Below are 19147 nucleotides of genomic sequence, written 5' to 3'. Positions count from 1 at the left end.
TTGTAGAGTAAAGCAGTTCAATTTAGCCTACAAAAAACTTAACTCTAAAACTACCACTTGATGACATCACAAAGTGGAACAGAGCAGTTTGAGTTTGGGAGATAGAAAGACTAATAATCCAAACTTGCAAATAAAACAAAACATATCTCCAGGTATGTTTTTGATGAGGATCTTGTCCCCCCCTAAAATGTATTCCACATCCACAGGTAGCTGCCCTCTTTGGGAAAGGTTAGCACCTGACCCTGATCGTTAGCGGGAGTCGGGACAGTGCTGAGTCTGACCCCGTCCAGTCGCGCCGTCTGTAGCTCTAAAGCCCCGGGTGCTCCCAATCCCCCAGCGCTCAGACAGCACCCAAATCGCTCCACTCTGGACACGTGTCACTTGGTCTCCCGCCAGCTAATTGACCTCTGCTGTTACGAGAGGAGGGAGGGGGGAAGGAGGAACGGGGGAGGGAGGGAGATTTTTATTTTCATATACTGTGAATGATGAGTTGATATAGTAATTATAGTGACAGGCCTATGCATTATTCAGGCTACTTAAAGAGGGGGTATTTTGCTAAATTAGCTTTTTGGAGCTTTGTATAACATTGTTCCCTCATCAGAAGCATGACTGAAGTGGATTTATGTCATTCATGCATGTATGTGTAATTTTGAGAGCTCTCCTGGCCATTATTGTATTGTATCACTAAGCATGATACAAAACCATCCACTACAACTTCGCAAACGTGATGCGATGTGCCATAGTTTCATTAGTAAAATGCAGGCCAGTTGTGTTGGGATAGCGCTCTGAAGGGGAAAGGAAAGGTTTATTGTCCCTGTAGGGAAATTTGTCCTTTGCATTTGACCCAAACTTTAAAGCCAGTGGGGCAACGCGTGGCGTGCCCAGGGGCCCATCTCGGTTATCTTCTTGCTAGTCTTGGTCAGGATTAACTGGAGGATTTGACTTATGGGGCATGTTTTGGTTTGAACGGAAGAACCTGGAGGAAACCCATCCAGACACGGGGAGAACATGCAAACTCCACACAGAAAGTCCTGGGCGACCTGAGGATCAAACCCGGCCACTGTGCCACAGAGGAGTGACTTAAGAAGGAACATCAAAAACAAAACTGAGACACATGTTAACACACTATTTTCAACAAATATAGCATTTACAAAATGATAAAAGAAACATGGAGATCTAAATATGTATTAACAATTAATACCTAGAAGTGTAATACTCCCTTTTTTAAGTTAACCACATCTGTATTTTACTTTGTAGTGCTTACTATAATATGGAAAGGTAAGTAAGAGATACATTATGTAAAATACACATTTAAAGAGCTTTTAACTATGTTATAATGTCCCTCGTAACTATTCTAATTTGGAATAACTCCAGAACAACTGTGATATTATCAATTTTTCAGTACATAAAATAAAGCGTCAAACAGAGCAGAGCCTACAGTTAGTATCACACATCCCAGTAATGTTGAGGACATCAGCTGCAAAGTTTTAATGTGAAAGAAAAAAATCAATTAATCCAAAATCTAAGTGTACTCAAAAATGCTCCATTTGCATTTTGCCTGGATTGTTGCGTCATTACGGTTAGGCACCGTTTGATTTTTTCCAGTCCCAGTACCTGAATGATACCTGCTTTTCAGTGCCGATACTGCAGCTCCCAGGAACCCAGGAAGAATTCTCTGACAAGGCACAATGCATTTTTTGTGCTGACAGAGCATTGACAGCTTTCATAAAGGTCAGATTTTGTTGGGATTCTTCTGTATATTTACAATACCAGATCTTTAGCATTTTTTGCCCTAACACCATGAAAATTGTCACTGCACACACCTGTCCCATTAGGATGACACCCTCCGAATTTGAGAATTGTCAGATGAACGGTTCGAGAGGTATGCGTGGAACAGACAAACAGACAGACTTTCCTTGCATTAATAGACAGATTAACTTTTTAGATTTTTTAAATTGTCAAAGCGCCTATAAGTTAGCTTTGTAAGAGTTAGCCAAGCCCTGTTCTGAGCCCTGATTGGTCAGAACAGCACATTTCTGACACCACACGAGGGGCAGGGCTAGGCCAGTATTCAGGACGTAATGTGGAAGAAAAAAAACATTTGGGAACTTGGCACCAATACGGAAAGACCATTGAAAACAACACAGCGCCGTCTTGAGTTCATCTTCCACTTCATATTATACTTCATGGCACACAAGCCCCTGTGCATCAGTCCCATCTTATCCCACAAGCACAAGCTCGTCTGCTCTCTCAGCTGAACATAAAATGTGCTAAAGGTGTGCAGTTTGTGAATCCGTGCATACTTCCCCTCTCCTCTATACGTCTGTGCAGAGTTAGCCTGATGTTGCTGACTGACTGCCCACTGCAGCATCGTATTTACTCCTTATATAACTGTACTGCCCTACATCTGTGTGCACAATCCCTTAGCCTAGTAACCTCATTCTGGGCCCACACACGCACACACACACACACGCGCAGGCACATGCAGTTTCCTCTTTTTCTCTCACAGTGAAAAAACAATAAATTCCATGCTGTGCTGTGAATCAGAAGCCTTAATTTGTGTTTTATAACTACAGAGCTGAAAAAGCTTTTAAAGTCACACAGGGAGCAAGCTGAGGGCATAGGGCATATCTGAAGAAGGAGGAAATGTTTAATCAGTGAAATCAGTACTACTTGAATTGCGCAAAAATACAGTATATTTTCACAAAATGTTTTTGTTTTTGTTTTGGACTTCATTATCCTCGGTCTAAAATAAGGTAATGGATCTAGCTTGAGGAGGCAACAACATTATAACATGGCATAAAGCTCACAAAAAAGTCATTTTGTGTAATATTGAACCGTGGTGGATACCTCTGCCACCACTCCACAGTGTTAACATTATTTAATTTAATTTACATTTTCACTAAGTTAATTACAGCACACATAGTTTAATTTAATTCCTTTATTTATTTAGACTTATACTCTAATTTGGGTGTACCAATTTATTTAATATATGTCTGAATTATTACATACACTTGTTCTTTTTTTTTGTTTGAGTGGCAAGCGGAGGAGCATTGGCAGAGACCATCCACGCCGAACAAAAACGTGAGCACTATTTAGCTCGTTTTGCCAAGTTAGTTTGTTTAAGGTTACTTTATTATCGCTTATTATTTTCTGTATTATAATTATTTGCCTTTAATTAAGTTAGTAGTTTTAGTTAATTATTTAGTATAATTCCCACGCTTGTGTTCTCTTTTAGTTGGCCCCCCCTGTATTTAAACCCCCTTGTTCTTTGTTGGGTTGGGTTAGTTTTGTTCTGTTCAGTTTGATTTAAGACCCTGTTAAAAACACTGTTTAAGACTGTATCACTGTATCGGAAATGATCTGCGTCCACACACCTTGTTTCTGTGTCCGCAATCCTTCCTTATCCACACAGCTTTGAGTATATTCGTTTACGTTTTACAGAAATTAAACTTAAAACCGCATGGCTAATTTGCATAAATTGAGAGCTCAAATAACAGCTCGCTATTGTGCGCTGATGCGGTTCAGCTTCTGTCAGACTAAAGGACACGACTCAGTGGAACATGAGTGTTCTTTCTGTGACAGAGGGGTGTTCTGCTGATGGTGAGTCTGTTCTGTGCTTCTATCGCACTGGAGATGGTTCATGTTAAACTTTTCAGAGATTATACGTCTGCAGGTCATACGCATAGACCGTATATATGGACATATATTCTAGCCTCTTAGTGTTTTGGCGGTGAATTACTTCGCGGCATATAGACCTACATCAGCGCATCAGCGTTTTCAGGTGCCCACACAGTGCCGGATCAAATCTGTACACAAATGAATTCGTGGGAGCTGGCGGCACCAGATCGTTCCATCTCTGGAGCTGTTTTCAATCGGATTAGTGTGAACTAAAAACGATTCGAATACGTACTAGTGTGGACGGGGCCTAAATTAGCCCCAGTTGTGCCCAGGATTTTGTTAATTATTTGCCTATTTTGAGCTTTTGTTAAATTATATTCTTTTGAACTTTAAACTTATTTTTATACCCTTGCCTTTGCCTTTCTGTTTGACAAGGTCCTTTACAAACCTGCCAGTTGATATTACGTCTGATCAGTAGGGGTCTTAAGTTATGCATAAGCCAACAGACACATCGATTTGTATTACAGTTGCATTGTTGAATTATTTAAAAGCTCATATAAGATAAAATCAGGAACCACTCTCCGAGCCCTCAAAAATGCTCTGTTTGCAATTTGCACAGATTGTTGCGTCAATTAATGCGTCAACAACTAATGTTTTTTCATCAGTGGTGAAAAGAGGACTGAAAAGTGTGTACTGAAGCAAAAGTACAGTTCCGTAAGTAAAATGTAGCCAAGTAATACTGTCAAAATTGTACTTGAGTAAAAGTAAAAAGCACTCATACACAGAGACATGCACATCCAACAAAAAGTGCGACTGCGTGCTGGGTCCAAAGAAAAAAATAGTACAAAAAAAGGAAAGAGCATTGCAGTTCTTTGAAGCTCCCAATTTTTTATTTCAATGACAACACGATCAATATTGTGGTGTTATTGAAATAAAAATTGGGAGCTTCAAAGAACTACAGTGCAGATCTCTTTCCTTTTTTTTAAGTAAAAGGTACGCATGAAAAATATTCAGAGCACGAGTTGCTTTTCAGCACAATTTTAGATCACACATTTATACAAAATTTGATCAATCCATGAGAATTTAATCATTTTAAACCTCAGTCTGCATATTCTCTGAGCTTTGGCCAATCAGAATGGAAAATGTTGTATACTTACGTGAGTTTGTGGGTATAGAAAGAAGCAGGGACACCCGCAGATGTGGGGCTTGTACAATACTCCGCAACTTTTAGGATTTAAAGGTGCACTATGTAACTTTTCTGGCAGAACATCCGCTACCTTCTTGTCTCCATGGAGATGCTATTGCTTTGTCTAGAATGCTCCACAGTATGCACCTTTAAAATCTGGCAAATTACAATTGCATGGCTAGCATTATACTCATACAAGTCCAGGTTTAAAAATCTACAAAAAAGTTAATTATTCAAAAAACTCTTCAATAGACCTTTTTCACAACAGCCCGGAGTGCCGCTCTGTACAGGGTTGCGGAACTTCCAGTTAATGGTTTTCTTTTGCAAAATGTCTGTGGAAATTTCTCGCCTACTGTCCACCAGTTTCTTAAATCTGCCCCATCACCAAATCTTCAACCATCAAGGTCCACAAAAGATAAACATTCTGTCCATGAAGAATTTATCCACAATTATCAAGGTAATAAAGACGAAAAATTAGAGTCAAACAATGACTAGCATTAGTGAACTACTGAGCAAAACACACGTTATGGTTTTGTAGAGATGCCTAGCATTCGAACTGCACAAATCTCTGTCTATGCTAATATCTACATTATGAGATTTTTTATTTTAATTGTAGAATCAGCCTGAGTTAACAATTTAATTATGTTTTATTCATTACCATAACGTTTTGCTTAGAAGTAGTTTGCTAAACTACCTTATTTTTCCCAAAAAGTGCGACTTATATATATTTTTTTCTTCTTCATTATGCATTTTTTGACCAGTGCGACTTATACTCCAGAGCAACTTATAGTCTGAAAAATAAGGTAGTCATTGTTGCCTTGTGAGTAATGCTTCATGGATAAATGTTTATCCTTTGCAGACCTTGTTGGTTGAAGATTTGGTGATGTGATGTTTGACATACAAAAAAATATTACATTACACAGTTCTGGCCGTTGTGGTAAAAGGTCTATTACAGTAACATGAGTATTTATAATTCGTTTCCACATGTTTTTTCTAACTGTGTCATGTACATGTTGTACTTTAACTCTAATCAAAACCAAGAGAGCCCTGCGGATCAGTGTGAAGTAAGCTTATTTAATGTAATGTGAGGGAGAGTACACAGTGTACCTTGGAGTGGAGATATTATCCAGCCTGCAGGCATGTTCTGTCATGTTATTTAAGGGCAAGCCTGAGGAGCATACGAGTGCGCATGGGCAAACAGCTGCATACGGAAACATAGGGATTAAAGGGGATGTTTTTTTTTTCCTTTTTCTTTAAATCTGTACCAAAAACTACAACTGTAAAATGTGTAATCAGCCTGGAAGTATAGGAACAGAGTGAGTCATGGCATGTAAAAAAAAAGTGCTGACCCTATGGTTTCGGTCTGTAGAAACGTGTTCGGCATCGTGCATTGTGTAACTTTACTGATGTTTTCTCTGCAGAGATGTTATTGCTTTGTCTGAAATGTTTCCCAGTGTGGCATTAAACCTTTTTATCTTCTTTTAACTAACTAGAATGTCTGTTTTTCTAGGTATTTTTCAGCTATAAAACCACCTGTAATTGAATAAATGTGAAGTTGAGCTTTTCAATGTCATACTGTGGAACTTTCCAGGCAGATCAATGACAAATGACTTAAAGTTACACAGTGCACCTTTAACTTTGCCGAGTAACTCCTCTTGAGAAGCTGTGATATCAAAAAGCACTGCTACAATGACAGTAAAACTTAAACATTAAATAAAGCAAAAATTGGAAAGCAAAAATTATGAATTAATGACAATTTATTTATCATAAAATTATATAAAAATCTCCTCTTATCTCGATCTCGTGGACTGAATCTCAATGTACGTTTCATAGAAATTGTAACTCATCCCATCCATATGTCCACTTCTGATAAACCAACAATGTTTTTTCATTTTTTTATTTTATTATTATTATTATTTTGGGGGGAATAAACTGCACTTTATCCTTCCCTGCGTCTCGAGTGTCTTGCAGAGCTTGTCCAAGCAGAAGGCCTTGTCATATATGGGTCACGATCACATAACCAAGTTTTCTGGCACACTGACCTACATGTCCTCTCCGCCAGTTCACACTTTCGTCCAACTCAGAGGGCAGAAGAATTGGCTTTCCTCACCTTTATTCGCGCTTTTGTGGTTTATATTGCTTCCCGGAAAATGCACAATAGTCGTCCATATGTTGTTTTTCACATCGGTTTAGTAATCGTCTAGGGTAACGATTCAGAAATCTGAATGTCTGAGAATCTCGTAATGTGGTTAATCAAAACTCACCACGATAGTTAAATTAAAAAAGTTATTCATGTTTGTTATTATGGATTCTAATCTCATCCCAATACTGATCTTCTCATCTTTTTTTATTTTATGTACAAATTTGTCGCTGTGTCTCTATAAAAAGTTGATCTTCCATGGTGAATTTAGTCCCAAGAAATTATTATTAGGGCTTTTTCATATCTGGTAATATTAAAAAATTAAGTCTTTTAAAAACTTTTTGGCTGTCACTTTCTTATTTCTGTCATTGATCTGCCTGGAAAGTTCCATAGTATGACATTAAACAGCTCTACTTTAAGTTTATTCAATTACAGGTGGTTTTATAGCTCAAAAATAAAAATGAAAAAAACAGGCATTCTGATTTATGTTTTAACATTACAAGAACTTTGTCCATAGCAGCTGGAAAAAATGAAGAGTCAAACGCTTTGGGTCAAACGCATTAACATTTATGTCACCATGCTGCCGTCATCGCCAATCAACGCTTTATTCGCTTTTTTTGCTTGTGTAACCTGTAATTTCCATAAGACCTTGCAGATATTGTTACCGGAAACAATAGGAGTTATTTGGACGATTCACAAAACAATCTTGACGCACAAACTCTTCTCTTGAGGTGAACAGAAGTGGGTCAAACCGCGAATAGTTATTAGAGATTAAAGGCGCACAATGTAACTTTTTTGGTTGGGGGTCCGTCACCTGCTTATTTCAATAGATGTGTCATTACTCTGCTTAGACATTAAACAGCTCTACCTTACAGTACATTTATTCAATTACATGTGTTTCTATAGCTCAGAAATTTCTCTTTGAACCTGATGCTGACACCCTCACATCTGAACTTGGGCCTTTAGCTACAAACTTAATGAATTTTAACTTTAAGAAACAAATGTTCAAATGTTGTTAAAGGGACAATCCATAATTTTCGACATAGGACCTAATTTCCTAGTGAGCCACAGTGTTGGAGACATCTGGAGACCCTTTTTGAAACAATCATCCAGTCCTTGTATTTGCAGAGGTCACTGGTGCTAGGCTAGTGCATGTCAATGGCCATAGTTAGCCTGCCACTAAAAACAGTCTTATCCACTCCACAAAACACCCGAAACAAAACTATTATTACTCCAGACTGTCGATTTAAATGTCTGTGTCGATAGAATAATTTTAGAAGTAAAACCAACCTTGCATTTGAAGGATTTATGTCTGAGCAGCAGCGGCAGACTGATATATGAGAAAATAGTCCCTCAACATGCAACGATTCATGAGATGCAAGGTTAATTTTATTTCAAACATTATTCTATCAACACAGACATTTACATCAACAGTCTGGTGTAATAATAGTTTTGTTTCGGGTGTTTTGTGGAGTGGGTAAGACTTTTTATATCGGCAGGATAACTATGACCATTGACATGCACTAGTCTAGCACCAATGACCTCTGCAAATACAAGGACTGGATAGAATATTTTTAAAAGTGTCTCCACACGTCTCCAACACTCTGGCTCACTGGGAAATAAGGTCCTATGTCCAAAATTCCAGGTTATCCCTTTAGAACTAGCTTTTATCAGCTAAGAAAAATCGCTAAATTAAAACCAATCTTAACACGCAATAACTTTGAAACAATCATAAACTTTTTTTTAACAAATAGACTAGACTACTGCAACGCGTTACATTCAGGCCTCCCACAATCCTCCCTCAATAGGTCACAGTTAGTCCAAAATGCTGGTTACCTGTTAAATACAGAATTGATTTTAAAATGTTATTATGTGTTTTTAACCCCGCAAAAACCAAGTCAGGCCGAGCTTTCTCTGTTGTGGCCCCTGAGCTTTGGGATGCCCTCCCTCTTCATCGTCTTCATCTGAGATCGTGCTCCCCCTCTACTTCATTTTAAAACCCTCCTAAAAAACAAATTTTTTCAAGATGGCATTCAACAACCCATGAGCTTTAACTCTGAAGATGTCAACTTTAGACTTTTTTCTTTTGTGTATTAAGCCACTCTTTCATGTAATATTTTATTTATTGCATATTTGTTTTATTGTTTCACTACGTCGTGTTTCGTGCTGTAAATCACTTTGGTGCAACGTGTTATGGTTGTTTTAAATCTGCTATATAAATAAAATGACTTGACCTGACTTGAAAAATACCTAGAAAAACAGGCGTTCTAATCCATGTATCATTCGTTCATTCGTTTTTCAATATAAACCAAAAATATGAAAACGAAAAAAAACAACAGTTTTCTTCATTGTTTGTCTCCAAAATCAAAATGAAAAAACGGATAATGATTCGTTTTTTCAGTTTTCTATTTTGTGTTTAAATGAAGAATGGAAAAAACAGTTAAAGGCCGTTTCCCGTTTACGTGACTTCCGTGACTGCGATGCCGGACTTTTGCGCTGCATACGGACTGAACCAGGACTGATCCAGGTCCGGGACCAGACTGGGACCAGAGTGCTACTGAGACTGGGACCAGACCAGGACCAGGCCGGGACCAGGCCGGGACTGAGAGCGGAACTGAGACCGAGACCAGGCCGGGACCAGACCGGGACCAGACCAGAGGCTCAGAGCCCATGGCAGGGCCAGAGCTCGAAACTGAGACTCGGACCCCACGGAGGCTCGGAGTCAAAGCTTGGAGTCTGCCCTGGTCCCACTCTGGTCTCGCTCTGGTCCTGCTCTGGTCCCGCTCTGGTCCCAGACCTGGATCAGTCCATACGCGGTGCAAAAGTTCGGCACTGCAGTCACAGAAGTCACATAAATGGAAAACAGCCGTTATCCATGTTTTCCATTATTCATTTAAACACAAAATTGAAAACTGAAAAAAAAAAAAAAGAATCATTATCCGTTTTTTTCATTTTGGTTTTGGAGACAAATAACGAAGAAAACAGTTGTTTTTTTGTTTTCTTATTTTTGGTTTTATATTGAAAAACGAATGAACAAATGATACACGGATTCATTCTGACTGAGCAGGGTCGCCTCTCCACAGATCTGACCTGTAACTTGGTCTGGTTTGGTCTCCATGAAGATAGAAAGGAAGTGTAAAGCACATTGGGTGTCTTGAAAGGCACTAAATAAATGCAATGATTAATTTAATGCCATACTGTGAAACATTCCAGATGAACCAATAACATCTTCATGGAGAAAAGCTTTGGACAGACCCTTCACCAGAAAAGTTACACAATGCACCTTTAAAGATTGTAAAGCCTACATATTACACAAATTAAAATATAAAAAATATCTTGTAAAAGGTGTCATGAAACAGTCTTTGGTGTGTTCATTCATAAACTGGGACAGCAGTCGAAGCCAAGTAGCCATGTTGAGAGATCTTGTTAGCAGTAGGCAAGTTAATTGGATAATGGCTAAATGAGTCCATGCAGCTGGCCTGTCTGGAGCGCGCTGGAGGAGGTTATCTCTTTCACCTCGTGGCTAAAAAGTCTCAAGTTTTGACTCACACATAGGCCCGGTCACCATAAATACTATATTGATTTATCTGTTAATATATGAAAGCTGGAACAATATTTTTGGGGGGTCAATATGTACATTTTCTTTGCGCTCCTGGGAAATCTATGGTTCTTTTTTGACTATATTACGAGATATAGAAGATAAAGTCTAAAGTTCGAATTACTTCTATGAATTAACTTCTATAACAGTAAGGTAGAGCATCTTTGGGGAATTCTGAAGAGACAAGGTAAGCATCACTCTCCATTCAAAATCCAGTCTCTAAAACGGGTCATTGTTGAAGAATGGAAAAAGAATGATGTTGCCAAATGTTGCCAACTTGTTCATTTCATACCTAGAATACTTGAAGCAGTCATTAAAAATAATGGAGGCCATACAAAGTACTAGATGTAGTAGTTTTTGTTTGGGGTCAACTCACACCCTAATTTGACTAAAACTGAAAATGATGTAATCTATGTTCTTTTATTAACCTTAGTTTTTTGTCCTAAGTTCTACAGATGCTGAATTAAACTTAGTCTGTGCACATTTTGCAAATATTTTTTATATTCACTGACATACTGTATAAAATGTTACTTTTCAAAGGGGAGTACTCATTTATGCTGAGTACTGTAAATGATTTGGTACTAGTCTTGAACCAAAGGAAACCTGATTTTAGATTTAGTTTAGACCTTTATTGGACTTGCTTAAACTGCCCACAAAGCATTTATCTGTCTTTCTACATTTACATTAGCTATGCTGCTAATTTGACGTTCCAAAATATTTCACTCCCAATATTGACCAGCAGAGGGCGTCAGTCACCTCATCAGAATATTCAGTTGAAACGTTTCTGAGAATTGCTGACAAATTTATAAGCTACAAATTCAAATAACTTTAAATTATAGAGGAAATACCAACTTAAAAATGTACAAAAATAATTTAAAAAACAGAGTAATTATCCGCAATTTAAAGGTGCATTGTGTAACGTTTCTGGTGGAGGGTCCACCAAATGCTTTTATTCATGGAGATGTTATTGCTTTGTCTGGAATGTCTCCTAGTATGGCATTAAACTTTTCTATTATGGAGAACAATCCAGACCAAGTTACAGGTCAACACTGCTCACAGTCAGAATGCCTGTTTTCTAAGCATTTTTCAGCTATGAAACCACAATTTAATAAATGTAAAGTAGAGCTGTTTCATTGCATACTGAGCAATGACATTTCCATAAAAACAAGCAGGTGACGGACCCCCAACCATAAAGTTACATAGTGCACCTTTAAGCCAACTCCACTCTGTTACTGATTTGTGCATATTGGAGATGTAATCTGCGTCTTTTCTATAAATAACATTGGAGATAACTGAAAAACAGGCTAGTGAGAAATGAACCCTGAGGAGATACAGATTTTTGCCTCATGTGGAGAAGAAACTATAACACGTCAGTTCACGTGCACCTACAGACTCAGTGGAATATATGTTAGTGTGACCATATTTGCGTTTGTCAAAACCAGGACACCTTACGGGGGGTGAGAGGTGGGAGCTCGTCATCGACATTGCGCGACTCTCACCTGGCAAAACTTTTTCCCACTGGACACCGAAACGTATGTGCTGCTTTGTACACTGTGCACATGGACTCACACTTGTCCCAAACGCAACGGAAAGCCTGGAATTTCTTGTACAAGTCATCGTTAAATACACATTTGTGCTTCGATACGTTGCAGGCTGACCGACTCTGTGTGTGTCTGCTGGCGCCTTCTGAGTGCAGAGAGCTACATGTACGGACCCCTGTTTGGTCACACTACACACAGCAACCTACGTTCGGTTTGTCAATTAAAATGAACGTAATCGATGAAATTCTTAATGATCAATTATCGATTAATCAACTAATCATGCCCATCCCTACTCTCCACAGAGAGGGTTTGATCTCATGTATGTCCTTGATTTGCTCCACTGACACTAAAATTGCCCTATAAAAAACCTAAAACTGACCAATCTTTTTGTTTTGTTTTTTAGACATAGATAATCTTTATTGATACAAGGGAAATTATTTGGACACAGTAGCTCACTCATCACAGTATATTTTAATAACAAAGACAAAAACATGTAGCATTGTTTTGTGTTGAATGTGAGCAAAACGGATGCGCCAATACAATGCTGGTATCAGGTATCAGCGCAAATCCAGGTCATTTTGTTTATGTAAATTAGCCACTGTATTGTAAATATGTAGCAAACCTACTATGTGAGCTTTGACCATGTAAATGCAAATATTGTATATATGTAACCAGTGTTGAGAAGGTTACTTTTAAAATGTATTCCCCTACAGATTACAGATTACATACCCCAAAATGTAGTTTGTAACGGAATCCATTAAGTTACTTAAAGTGAGTAACGTAATCTGAATACTTTGGATTACTTGATTTGCTGTAGAGAAGCAAAGACTAGGATATCATAACATAAGATGTTTTGTCTGCTAAAAGAAAATAAAAAGACCAGACTTTACTGAAGCGTATTAAAAATATTATTGATAGTTTTGTCCTGTTAAATCCTGGTTTAGTCCTGGTTTAGTCCTGGTTTAGTCCTGGTTTAGTCCTGGTTTAGTCCTGGTTTAGACCTGTTTTAGACCTGGTTTAGACCTGGTTTAGACCTGGTTTAGACCTAGTTTAGACCTAGTTTAGATCTAGTTTAGACCCTTTAATTTCCAACAATGAGTGGAATTACTGAGAAAAAAAAAAGGGGGGGGTGGATATAGCCCAAAATGTGAAAACAGGAAAATACCACCGTGTAATCCATTTATTTCAACAAAGTAACTGTAATCCAATTACCACTCATTGAAACAGTAACTGTAACTGAATACAGTTACTCATAATTTGTACTCTGATTACGTAACTCCAGTACATGTAATCTGTTACTCCCCAACACTGTATGTAATTTACGTGTAATAAGATCAAAATAAAATCTATCCCTCAAAATTTAGCTGGATCTGATATTGATCCCATGACATTGATTCATATCGATATCCCGGTTGGGCCTTTAGTTTAATGAAGGGTTGTTCGGCAAAAGCTCAGATACACATTTTGCAGGTATCGGTATCAGCGAATCACCAATCTGATACCACGATGTATTTTCCTGAATGAGGACCCTGTAAAGGGGAGCCGCCCCTGTTTACCTCTGTTTGCCCAAAGCAGTTTAAACACAGACTGTGGAGGTTTAAAACACATTAATAATAATAGAAAAGACATTTGTGTTACCTTTGGTGTGCACACTCAACTTGGGAAAATAACAGAGAGAGTGCAGCAGCAACCGCACTAACTCCGACTTTGTATATTCTGCATAATTAGCCATGTGTTTCAAGGAAGAGCGTCTTTTTACAAGCCTCACTGTTGTTTTTTATCTGCACTGTAGTAGAAAGTCAAAGTGCTACTTATCTCAAGATCAATATACAATTCACTAATATTTTAATCCTCAAACTTCTTGCATTTCTTTAAAAATAGCTTTCTAGAAGATGTATTTTTTGCTCTTGTATGTTACAAAATTAAATAGCCTAAGTGTACTTCTTCACACCATGGTATTGGAATGGTATCGGTATGGGTGAGTACCCCAAGGCCAAGTATCGATATCGGATTGGATCCCAAAAAATGGTATTGGAACAACACTGGTTTATTGTAATTAGACTATTTACTGGCTGATGTAGGCCATAATGTTTAAGCTTTTACTCATACAAAGTTGCTGTAGTTGTTTGCAAGTTAATAATAATTAGATACCACAATTGGATCATTTTTGTCATTAATTCACAGTGATTTGTGAAGATACATTCTAACAGCCATCGAACCTTATGCTTTAGCTCTGGTGATACTCAGAAAAGCAAATATTGTCCTCACTTGTACAACTAGTATACTCCCTAGTATTCCGTATTTTCTGGACTATAAATCGCTCCGGATTATAAATCGCACCTGCCAAAAAAAGGCATAATGGAGAAGAAAAAAAAACATAAGCCGCACTGGACTATAAGTCGCACTTTTGGGGGGAAATTTGTTTTATAAAATCAGAGTTCAAGAACAGACATTTCACCTAACATATTTAACTATAGCATAAACAACAGAACAGAACAAATTTACCAAACTCTTGATCTCATTCCAAATCTCTAAATCCTTCTCCATCCTCGGTGTCACTTCTGACCAACTCCACCAACTCTAGCTAATTCTATCTTTTAGCCCGCCATTAGCTTTTATGTTTTCTTCATTGTAGTTAGAGTATCTTCCGTTTTTCACTAGTCCCTCACAAGTTTCTCGCACACTCCAAACTTTCTTTTTGCTGCTCGATTACCGTTTTTGGGTGCATATTTCACTACTTGCAGCAGGACAGCGGCTCTTTCTGCAGGAGACATGTGCAGTAGAGCCCCAAGTACAGTATAGGACAGGAGTAATAATAGTAGCAGATACTGGCACACAAGCCTAGAGCGCCCTCTCGAAGCTGTCAGTGTGAAAATAACAAACATCTGAAATTATATATTTTAATATATAAGTCGCACTTGAGTATAAATCACAGGACTACCCAAACCATGAAAAAAGTGTGACTTATAGTCCGAAAAATATGGTAACTAAAAACCTTAAACCTGCTCGAAACACACTGAACATAACTAAGTAAATTTAAATCTCTCAAAAACAGTTTTACGCAGTGTATAGAGGTGTTTATGACTCATTCAAACCACTCCCATGATCCATTACAGTAACAGTCTGAAGAAAACAGCGCAAAAAAGCATTCAGAAACCTCAGATGGACTTTTTTTTTTTCGACCAAAAGGAAAAAGCAGGTGACTCACAGCCTCAGAGCACTTGTGTTGCTTTTGTTGGAAAAGAAAATGAAATCCAGTGTGCGCCTGGCTCCCTGCCTCGCACATCCAAAGACTCTGGTTCAATGCATCAGCGTAATAGGGATTGACTACAAGGATTCTATGTGACAAATAATCAGTATGTGACTAGTCTAATGCTTGGACTTGAACGAACCTCTAGTAACATTCCTATTTCTTATCTTTTTGTTTTCATTTATTGATTAAAAGTTACACTCTGTGGTTGGGGGTCCGTCACCTGCTTGTTTCTATGGATATGTCATTGCTCTGCCTGGAATAATCCACAGTACGACATTACACAGCTCTGGTTTACATTTATTCAATTACTGACGGTTTTACTGCTCAAAAACACCAAGAAAAACAGACATTTTGACTCGAAATATCAATATATCGTATCATTGAATGCGATGATACAGTATCGATACCGTGGGTTGCTCTATCAATATATCGCCAAGAGTATTTTGTAGTATATTTGACTAAATTATTTTGTTATAGCACTACAGTTTTGTTGCTTGTTCAGTGAAAGGAAACTCATTTATGCAACATATTTAACATTTTCACTGTTTTGAGGGTTAAAATGCTTAACCCAGATTTTTGCCAGAGAAAAGAATTGGTTTGAGAGGGGAGTGAAAGAAGCCATTTTTGTTAAGAAAGAGAATCCTTCTCTAAAAAGAAATGGAGGACTCAGACACCATCTGTCTCCTATTTACAGCTCCATCCTCAAACCTAAATCAAAACAAACAAGAGAACAATAGGTGTAGCCAGGTCAGGTCCAGAGGTGTGAAAGCTCCATTATGGCCATGAACTGTTATACTAATTAGACCTCACACCCTGCACAGGTCAATAGGCCGAACTAACTAACAGAAACTGTAAACAAGTTAGTTTCATTTAGTTAGCTCCTCCCTGAAAATATAAGGAAGTGTCCACCAGCAATCTGACCAGAACTGAAGAAGCAGCTTGGATGAGCTGCGAAACGTCTTCAACCAAACTAACTTTTGTCCAGTTGACAAACTGAATTTTCTCCTCACCTTAAAATTCTTGTGTTTAACTTCGTGTAAGAAGTGGTTTAACAAAGACTTTTAGTATCACAGCCATGATTTTGCCTTGATTTTTTATTGAATCGATTTTAAATATAACATATCGAATCAAAAGCTCACTGTATTGAGATTTGTATCGCATCGTGGCCTATGTATCGTATCAGAAACTTCTTAATAATACCCAGCCCTAATTCTGACTGTGAGTGAGCTTGCCTCTCCACAAACCTGACCTGTAACCTAGTATGGTTTGGTCTCCATGAAGATAGAAAGGTTTAATGCCATACTGTGAAACATTCCAGATAAAGCAGTAACACAGACATGTCAAACTCAGGCCCAGGGGCCAAATTTGGCCTGCGATATAATTATATTTGGCCTGCGAGATCATATCAAATATGTATTAGAGCTGGCCCCCTGGCCCTCTGTGAATTTGAGTTTGACACTCCTGCAATAACATCTCTGACGAAAAGCATTTGATGGACCCTCCACCAGAAATGTTACATAATGGACCTTCAACCATGCATAAGATTTCCAAAAAAGCATACAGAAATTCATCACGGTCCCTCTTACCTCCACCTGTTGACTCCGACGTTGGAGGAGCCGGCGAACCATGGGTCCAGGAAGTAGACGCAGCGCACGGTCCCCGCCCCTCGGACCGCCTCCCGCAGCGCCGGGTTGTCATGGAGACGCAGCCCCTTTCTGAACCAGTGGATGGAGTTTGGAGCCATGATTTACTGCAAAAAGAAAACAAAAAAAAAAGTTTAAAATGTTAATATAAGTCAAGGGTGTAGCGGTGGAGAATACTGACAAAAATATACATAAAAATCATATCCATAGATCTAAGATTTAAAAGTGTTTTATAACAGTTATATTTTGTCCGTCAAAAAAATCCTTTTCATAATATAAAGCCTGGCTCCAAATTCACCCGGTAACCATCAGCAACGCAAGCTTCATTGAGGTCACACTCGCTTAGTCCACTTTTGCATACAGTCTATGCCGGCAAGTAGCCTAATTGGCATGTTCATTCAAGCATTCACTAAGGAAACGAGAGGAGTCAGTAGAGAGCGATAGAAGCTTTTTGTCTCTTTGGTAAACAGAGAGAGAGATGAAGAAAACAAACGAGCATGTAAATTGAAATGATCGCGGCTGGAAAAGTTATCAAGCTCCTCAAAGTTTATCACGCGATTAATTGATTTATTGGTTATTGTCACAGGCCTAACTACAACTACGACTTCTACTAAATAGCTGAAAAGTCACTAACGTTTTATGTAAGATTACTAGGAATGTAACTATAACCGAACTATCATGATATCGTCAAAGGTCTCAGAATAATATCGTGGACAGATGAATAGTTTTGGTGTGGCAATCGCTAAAAATAACAGAAAGGAACTACATAGACCATGATCCTTTGCTCTGTTTTAGGGCAGACTGCATGAAAAAATAAAAGTTACAAGCACTTTTAAATCTAAGTTCTTTGGATTAAGTCTTATCAAGGCATTTTAAGAGGAAAATGTAACATATTCACAGTTTTGCTAGCCTCCACAAAATATCGCAATAAATATCGTACAGTGAGATGTATATCGTGAAAATATCGAACCGAGAGATTTAGATATCGTTACATCCCTAAAGATTACACTTCAATTTCTTTTTGTAATCAGATTTATTATGTCAGTTTTCAATTTTCATCATTAGACCCACGGCTACACGAGGGAAAACTATCTGACATCATAGATACTGCCCATTCCAATTCAAAACAACAATTTTGATATTATCTTGTGGACAGAATATTAATGTATGCATGAAAAGCAATCAGAAACTACAAACCACTACAGAAACAAGATGTCTGCCAACAAAACATTGCATTCAACGCCCATCATGAGCCAAGAAAGAGATCTGCACCAAGGAAAGATGACATGATCTCTTGGAAATCACAGCCAAGACGCATTTAGCCCAGCCAGAAATAACACATGCTATTTATACACAACTGTGGCGAGAGGAAAACACAGTACAGTCCCTGACAAAAGTCTTGTCACTTATCCATTTTGTAGAAACAAAAGCTTATAACCTGACTTTAAATTAATCGATTGGTTTTAGAAATGTCTCATATGAAAGCTAAAACCCTCCCAAATTATGCTCAATATACTAAAATAAATTTGCTTCACTGAAGAAAGATTGATCATTTAAACAATCGATTAATTTAAAGTCAGGTTATAAGCTTTTTTTTCTACAAAATATAGTAGTGCAAAATACAACTACAACTGTGGTTACGTGACAAAATCGTCGTTCATTTTCCGTAACTTGGATTATAAGGATCAGAAGTGCCAGAGGAGACAAAGAGGTGAAAAGGTGAGGTGTTGGGGCTGGATTAGAGCGGGAGGAGGAGCGGACATCGCACACACACAGCGAGATGGAGAAAGACAATGGACCTGTGAAACCTGAGGAAAACTACGAGACACGCTTTGGCTCAGGCTACTTTTTCATTAACAAAAGCGTAAATCCTCGTCAGCTCCATATGTTCTCCGTGAGCTGGGTTACGTGTCTCGTCAACAGCATTCATTACTGGGAGCTGGAATCGGACCACCAACATCGCCAGCGGATCTACCAATGATGTTTATGTCGAGAGCAGGATTCGAACTGCCACTAGAAACTACAAACTACTACTAACGATGCACTACATACTAGGACTGCTCGGTTATGGAAAAAATAATTATCACAATTATTTGGGTCAATATTGAAATCACAATTATTCAAACGATTATTTTTTTAGTGACACGATGCATTTATTCAGCATT

At 38.2% G+C, this 19147-nt stretch overlaps 1 protein-coding gene across 2 annotated transcripts in view; it reads right to left on the bottom strand.

Moving 5' to 3' along the window:
• Positions 1 to 19147, bottom strand: part of LOC110164204 (cryptochrome-1-like) — a 94061-nt gene that overhangs the window by 59662 nt on the left and 15252 nt on the right. For both annotated transcript variants that reach the window (XM_055165500.1, XM_055165499.1), the window contains one exon: positions 16926 to 17089. In XM_055165500.1, the coding sequence (XP_055021475.1) occupies positions 16926 to 17083 (158 nt within the window). In that variant the 5' untranslated portion in view covers positions 17084 to 17089. The remainder of the gene's footprint in view (positions 1 to 16925; positions 17090 to 19147) is intronic.

This window comes from Boleophthalmus pectinirostris, unplaced genomic scaffold (genome assembly GCF_026225935.1).
Source record: "Boleophthalmus pectinirostris isolate CB_2022bp ecotype Guang Dong unplaced genomic scaffold, ASM2622593v1 HiC_scaffold_8, whole genome shotgun sequence".
Taxonomy (NCBI): domain Eukaryota; kingdom Metazoa; phylum Chordata; class Actinopteri; order Gobiiformes; family Gobiidae; genus Boleophthalmus; species Boleophthalmus pectinirostris.
The sequence above is the reverse complement of the archived record's forward strand: the minus strand, read 5'-3'. Positions and strand labels throughout refer to the sequence as shown.